This window comes from Crocuta crocuta, unplaced genomic scaffold, assembly GCF_008692635.1.
Source record: "Crocuta crocuta isolate KB4526 unplaced genomic scaffold, BGI_CrCroc_1.0 scaffold211, whole genome shotgun sequence".
In the NCBI taxonomy this organism is placed as follows: domain Eukaryota; kingdom Metazoa; phylum Chordata; class Mammalia; order Carnivora; family Hyaenidae; genus Crocuta; species Crocuta crocuta.
The window spans coordinates 569222-576359 of NW_027527939.1; the positions used below are offsets into that span (position 1 = coordinate 569222).

General features: G+C 42.5%; 1 protein-coding gene across 1 annotated transcript; it reads right to left on the reverse strand.

Annotated features, from left to right (window-relative positions):
* Positions 1-2338: 2338 nt before the first annotated feature.
* LOC144221746 (acyl-coenzyme A amino acid N-acyltransferase 2-like) lies at positions 2339-6868 on the reverse strand. The gene is made up of 3 exons (XM_077752262.1): positions 6406-6868; positions 5960-6162; positions 2339-2994 (listed from the first exon to the last, which is right to left on the reverse strand). The coding sequence occupies exons 1-3, from the start codon at positions 6866-6868 to the stop codon at positions 2401-2403; spliced, it is 1260 nt and encodes a 419-aa protein (XP_077608388.1). The 3' UTR covers positions 2339-2400.
* Positions 6869-7138: the final 270 nt, after the last annotated feature.

A 7138-nucleotide genomic window follows, 5' to 3' on the forward strand; every position in this document is an offset into this window, starting at 1 on the left:
TTTTGCAGTTACTTTGTTCAATCCAAGCCCACAAATAGCATTGGGTTGATATGTTTCTTAAGTCCTTTTTTAATGCTTGATAGCCCCACAGCTCACTCCAGTGCAAAAACAAAAAGGAAAAAAAATCTCACAAAGGAAAACATCCCAAATTTTTTCAGCAACTAACTTTTCTAAGTTATTTAGATCAGGTGCTAATTAACTTCCAATGAGACAGGGTGGTAGAATGACCCACAACCTAGATTTGTTTGACTGTCTCTTTGTAGTACACTTTAACAGGTCTCTAGCCACTGTATTAATAAGTTTGATCTAAAGGTTCGATTAGGTTCATGTTTAATAGTGTTGTTAGACAGATCTAAATAGTGGTAGGCATTCCACATTACATATTGTCATGAAACACATTATGTAAAAATAACCTTTGTAGGGGCGCCTGGGTGACTCATTAGGTTAAACATCTGACTCTTCATTTCAGCTCAAGTCATGATATTATGGTTCATGAGACCAAGCCCTGTGTTGGGCTCTGCACTAACAGTGTGGTCCTGCTTGGGATTCTCTCTCTCCCTCTCTCTTTCTCTGCCCCTCCCCTGCTCACTCTCTCTCTCTCTCTCTCTCAAAATAAATAAACTTAAAAAATCAATTTTTAAAAAGGGGGTGGCCCAGTCAGTAGAGCGTCTTGATTTCAGCTCAGGTCATGATCCCAGAGTCATGGGATTGAGCCCCACATCAGTCACCCATTGAATGTGGAGCCTGCTCAAGATTCTCTCTCTCTCTCTCTCTCTCTCTCTCCCCCGCCCCTGTCCCTGTCCCCTGCTCACGTGCTCTCTCTTTCTCTCAAAAAATTGTTTTAATTTTTAAAAACGACCATTTTAAAAGATGCCAAGTTTAAACAGTGGGTCAAAGTGGTAACAATGTGATCCCTCCACTGCAAAGTTCCTCACCCCTTCCCCTTATAATCAGTAAGTATCTATAGTATGATACTTTGTACTTTGGTAAAATTACTCTCTGGTTTAAGTTGGGGGTGGGGGGGAGTAAATCAGAAACTGTTTAGAAATGAACAAAATGAGAACATTGCATGTAAAGAAGCCAGAAAAATAAACACAAAAATGGCAGAAGGAATGGTTTTATAAACAACAACAACAGCAACAACCAGAGGGGCTCCTGCACAGCTCGCTCAGTTGAGCGCCCAGTTTTGGCTCAGGTCACGATCTCACAGTTGGTGGGTTGGAGCCCCCCCATTGGTCTCTCTGCTGTTAGCATAGAGCCTGGTTCGGATCCTCTGTCCCTCTCTCTCTCTTTGCTCCTTCCCCACTCACCAGCTTTCTCTGTCTCTCTCTCTCTCTGTCTCTGTCTCGGTCTCTCTCTCAAAACTAAATACTAAAAAAAAAAAAAAAATGAAAAAAAGAAAAAGAAATCAAAGACTCAGGAAAAAAAAAAGTTGACCAATAAACAAACCAAAAATTGTTCTTGGAAAAGATACATAAAATTAAAAATATATATATTTGGCAAGTCAGACTAAGAGGAAAAAAGAGAAGGCATGCACATAAATAACAGGATATGTGCAACATTACAAGTGACAAATGGGGTCTATAAAATATGGGTGAAATTCTTGGCCAGGTTGGCTCCAAAAGAAAATTTAAAACTCAAATTAGTCAATATAAGAAAAGAATCTAGTAAAATTAGATACAAAAGTAAAATGAGTCCATTAATGAATGTCACTCACCCCATTAACAGACTGAAGGCAGAAGGCAGTATGAAAATGATGACAGCAAATTCTGATACAGTAATTGCTATGTATCTGTTCTATTTGCTGCTCTAATTGCTTTCAATACATTAACTAATTTCAATAAATGCTACAAAGGCACATAATTAAATTCAACCCCAGTCCTTATTAAAATGGTAAAAAGAAATATATTTTAGAGATAAAAAGAAACATCACTATTCTGAGAAAATATATCTATTGAAAATCTATAGCAAGCATTACATTTGATGGAGGCATTAGAACTTTTCATATCAAATGTCAGAAACCCAGTGTTAAACATAAAATGTTATTTTTACCACTTGGAAGTCCCAGGGAATTCATCTAGATTGGCAAATACTTGGACCCAAGGTATCCCTAACTGGGGTACAAAGGTTATTCAATTGGCAAGGGTATCACAATTTTGAGACCGTGATGTATCCTGGTGCATATAAACTAAGATTCGGTTTACAAAAATTCAAATCACATACAAATTTGTCCCAAATAGTTCAGATGCACCTGTGCCCTTGTCCTTTGATTTTGTCCAATTTCCTTCCATTTGGTTCAAAATAACTGAATCTAGAAAAATCAAAAGAGCCCCCTCTTTCCATCATATCCCTGCCTTCCTTTCATTATCTCCCCAGTGCATCATCACCCTTAGCCCTTGCTCAGAGTTTTCTTCTGGTTTCAGTAAGGTGTTCCCTGAAGAACTTCTGGATCTCTCCCCAGGAGTGCTCCTGGGCTGCCGCGTGGGCAACCGGCTCCCCTCCCCAGAGCAAGAGCCGGGAAAAGTTGCTTTGTGGGGAAGCATAACACAGGGGTGTGTAGGGAGGCTCTATGAGGTGGCCGGCCCCAGGGTATACCAGCATCCTTCCATTGTTCTTCCCGTGGCTCCTCAGCTGCTCCAGGGCCTGCTCCGCACAGTCCTTGCTATTCAAGCACTCATCACTCTCTCCTACAATGAAGAGGATCGGACCCTGGGCCTTTTCAATAGGAAGCACGCTCTTCTGATTCAGTTCATCCCGGGCATTCCCCCTGTAGTGGCGTAAGCGCCCGGCCCCTAAGGCGTCAAACTGCAGGCGCTCCAGAAACGTGGGGATGGGTGTTATAACCAGATCTTTGTACCTGAGCGGAAATTCATAGATGGCGTTGGTCCCGTTGATGCAGACGGTGGCTACCACCTGCTTCAGGAAGCAGGCCATGGCCAGCGCGATCTCTGCACCTTTGCTCACAGAGAATAGTCCGATTCCTGGCGGTTGGATCTGAAGCACAAAATAAAAGGAACCCATCACGTGCCATACTCGAAGGAGCTGCCTTATAGGCCAGCAAGCTAGTGTGACGAAGCAGTCAGAAAATAATGGGGGGGAGTCCTGGCCCTCGGGTTTACCAGCTTCTATGACTGAGAACATAACCTACCTGCCCTTTGAAAGCCTTACTATCTTATGGGAGTGTTAATGTTACCTACGCTGCAGGATTGTTAGGAGGATCTAGTGGAACAGTAGAAATAAAAACTCTTCATCAAAAGCAGAGTTCTGTAAAAGCAAAAAAGAGTTTAAGTGAACCAGCAACCTTCAACATCAAGTGAGTAGAAGCAGGTTAACTTCACAAAGAAGATAAAATTCTTCTCTCTGGCTAGGAAAAGAGATTTCCCTGGGTTCTTTAGAATATTTTTATTTTATTCATATTTAAATAGTATTTTACAGCAACGGAGGATTTGCACATCCAATAATCCAAGAGCTAATCATGAAAGCATTGGGGGTGTAAAGATTAAAGACTTGGATTCTATAAACAATTGAATTCCAGTGCCCAGTCAATAGGAAAAGTAGAAGGTCATAGAAGGTGGTCCTTCATTCTGAAGAAGGCTAAGGGAACAGAGGGAGGGGAGAAGTTTGGAAGATAGTAGAGAAAAGTGTTAACTAACTCAAATTTAAATAAAATCTTATGGGGGTTCCTGGATGGCTCCATTGGCTCAGTTCATGATCTCACGGTTCATGGGTTGGAGCCCCGTGTCAGGCTCTGTGCTGACAGCTCAGAGACTGGAGCCTGCTTCGGATTCTGTGTCTCCCTCTCTCTCTCTCTCTCTCTGCCCCTCCCCCACTCATGCCCTGTCTCTCTGTCTCTCTCAAAAATGATAAATGTTAAAAAANTAAATAAATAAATAAAATCTTGGGGGAAACCATATGAGCAGTTTTGGAAGGGCATTTTGGGCAGACAGTGGCAACAGGCACCTAAGGACCACTCCTATACTTTAATAAATAAATAAATTAATTAAATAAAATTTGAGGGAAACAATATGAGTAGGGAAAGGAAGGGAATTTTGGACAGACAGTAGCAAATACATAGCCACCTGATATGTTTACTTTGCTTACACTTGTATGCCCAGCACCTGAAAAAAAATCCTTTTTAACGAGAGCTTTCTGAGATCCAGTTTTCAAGTTTCTACTTCAATAGGTCTGAGCAGGCCCAAGACTCTGATAATACAGCATATCCAGGGGGAAATCCAGTGTGCTCCCAAGTCTGGGAACCATCCATAAGAGAACAGGACTGGGGAGCAAGGGACGATATAGGAAACTACACTATGGCAGTCCCACAGGCAGGCAGTGATGACAACAAACTAAAGCAGTGGCTGGGAGGGTGGAGAGGGCGCGAGGTATCGAGAAAGATTCGGGAACAGACCCTAAAACACTTTGGGACTGGTTGAGGACGTGGGGGAAGGGAGAGGGGGAAAAACCAGATAGGCAAAGATGACAAGATGGATTTATTGAGAGCTTACTATATATGCTGGGCCCTCAGCTAAATGCTCTACACATAGGTTGTCTCTGCTTGTCCTTGTGCTGAGATTCAGGAAGTTTACAAGTATTGCTTAAGGTGACAACAATATCAAGGGACAGAGGTGGGAATTGCACCTCTTCTGATGAATCTAAATCTAAACTGAATTTTGGGGCATCTGGGTGACTCAACTGGTTAAGCATCCGACTCTTGGGTTCAGCTCAGGTCATGACCTCATGGTTTCGTGGGATCAAGCTCCATATTGGACTCCACGCTGGCAGCACAGAGCCTGCTTGGGATTCTCTCTCTCTCTTTCTCTCTCTCTCACTCTCAGTTTCTCTCTACCCTGCCCCAATTCATGCTGTCTCTCTCTCAAAAAAATAAACTTTAAAAAATTTTAAATAAATTTTGACAATTGCTCTTTCTCCTTGGATAATGTCACAAATAGTTAAATTTGAAATGAAAAATGTTTTAAACTTGAAAACATTTTATCTGGACAGTCCTTTACAAAGAGCCTAATATGCTTAGAAAATCACGCATTCACATTCATCACCTGATACCAAGGCTTCCGGGCCATGGATGACATTTTCAATGGTATAACAAGACTTGACAGAGCTCTAAAATGATCCTTCCTCTCCAGATTCATTTCCCTATCTTGGCTTCTAGACTTGGATACTTACTTTAGGCTTAGTTCTGTCCCTAGATCTGATACCTGAAGAGCTAATTTAGCTAATCAGATGGTGCAGCCACATCCATTTTGCTGATAATTCTCCTCTAATCCTGTGGCCCAGCTCTAAAACTGAACTTCTGCATGTTCTTAGTCTCGAGACTCTTTGGTGTGACTTACTCCAGCATTGTCCCATGCAGAGACAATCACTGAAGTTTGAGAACACTTCAAGTCAGAGAAATCATGATTTGAGATCAGTGGATGATAAAATTGAAGAGCCACTGATGAACAAGTCACATGCACTTCAAATGTAAGGAGTCTTGGCTTTTTTTCCCCATTGAAAATGACCATAATATATCTACCATTTATTGTCTTTTGTGCCAGTAAGCTGATCATCAATGATCCCAACAATCCTACAAGGTAGATATTATCCTCATTTTAAGTGTAAACTCTGCTCTGCCCAAGTCTAAATAGACTGGTAAAATAGGCAAAACAAACATTTCTGATTTTTTTTTCACTATAATTGCAACATTATACCTTGCAACAGGTAGAATGGAATGTATTTTAAATACCTTGGGTTGTGGTGCCTGAGTGGCTCAGTTGGTTAAGCGTCCAACTCTTGATTTCAGCTCAGGTCATGATCTCACAGTTCCTGAGTTTGAACCCCACAGTGGGGCTGCTTGGGATTCTCTCTCTTCCTCTCTCTCTCTGCCTCTCCTCCACTCATCCTCTCTTTCTTTCTCTCCTTCTCTCTCTTTCAAAATAAATAAATAAACTTAAAAAAAAAATACCTTGGGATGAGCTAGTAGCAAGTTAGCAGCTTCCTCAAAATATTCCAGGTCGATCTCCCCCAGTTCCGCAGGCAGATCTTCATAGCCAAAATATGCTAATGCCAGCACTGCAAAGCCATGGGAAGCCAAAAGACTGGCTCGAAATTCAACCAGACCCCCTCGGCCCCCAAACAAATCCATGATCCCTGGGAAAGGACCTTCCCCTGAAAGCAACAGAAAGAAAAGAGAATGGGATCAAAAAAAGAGGGGAAAGAGGGTCAAGTAAATATCAGGGGAAGTACAGGATGAGCAAAGTGACTTCTACCTTCATGCACACGCACAAAACTGCATGTTGGTTGTAAACTGTCATGTATTAAAATACTAGTTCTCCAATAATTTGGTGCCATTTGTTTTTGTTTTTTATATTTATCAACAATGCTTTCTATATCACCAAAGATTAGTCTCACCTGGAGGGAGAAAAAGGGCTCCTCGCACACGACCTTCTCGGATCTGCACCCGCTGTACCCCAGGGCCCGAGAACCAGCGCTGTACCATCTGGCTGGCCTTAGGCTGATCTGTGGTGGAAACTTGCAGAAAAACTGAGTCATAGACATTCAGAGTGACCCAAAAGGGGCTGTTCATCACATCCTGCTTAAGCAGCCTCCGGAAAGCCTTCCTGGGCTTCAGAGACCAGAAGAGACCCATTGGGTGGACCCCCACATAGTCTCCTCCAAATGAAGAAGCCTGTGTTAGGTCCAGTTCACCAACCTCGTTTGCCCGGTAGAAGGCTTGAGACTGGAACACATACCCCTTCTCATCCTTCAGGGATGCCGTGAGGGTCACTATCTGCAACGGGGTCAGGCCTGTCACTCGGATATGCACTGGCTCATCTGCTAGAGCACTTGCCGGGGTGGCGGTCAGCTGGAACATTGGCAGCTGGCAGAAGGGCCTGTAGTGTGCCCTGTAGTGTGAGAGGTGACTTTGAGTTGAAGACTGAAATCCCAGGAGAAAGACTAAGATGAGGCTAGCATTAGGTCTGGCCAAGTTCTACTTGTAGAGACTTCGTGCAAAATACACAGAACATTTCCAGGAGGAAAAAGAAGACGTGCAAGATGACTCATTATTCTCATTTTACATATGAGTAAACAAGTTCATGCTTCAAACCTCATAAATAATGAGCAGTAGAACTGGAAATTCAAA

What these genes read in the sequence shown, in the direction of transcription:
- LOC144221746 (XM_077752262.1), bottom strand. Translation starts at nt 6,868, where the DNA reads ATGTTCCAGCTGACCGCCACCCCGGCAAGTGCTCTAGCAGATGAGCCA. An exon ending in AGCCCTTTTTCTCCCTCCAG is followed by an intron (nt 6,163 to 6,405) that starts GTGAGACTAATC and finishes TGTTGCTTTCAG; the next exon opens with GGGAAGGTCCTTTCCCAGGG. An exon ending in TGCTACTAGCTCATCCCAAG is followed by an intron (nt 2,995 to 5,959) that starts GTATTTTTTTTT and finishes TTTGTGCTTCAG; the next exon opens with ATCCAACCGCCAGGAATCGG.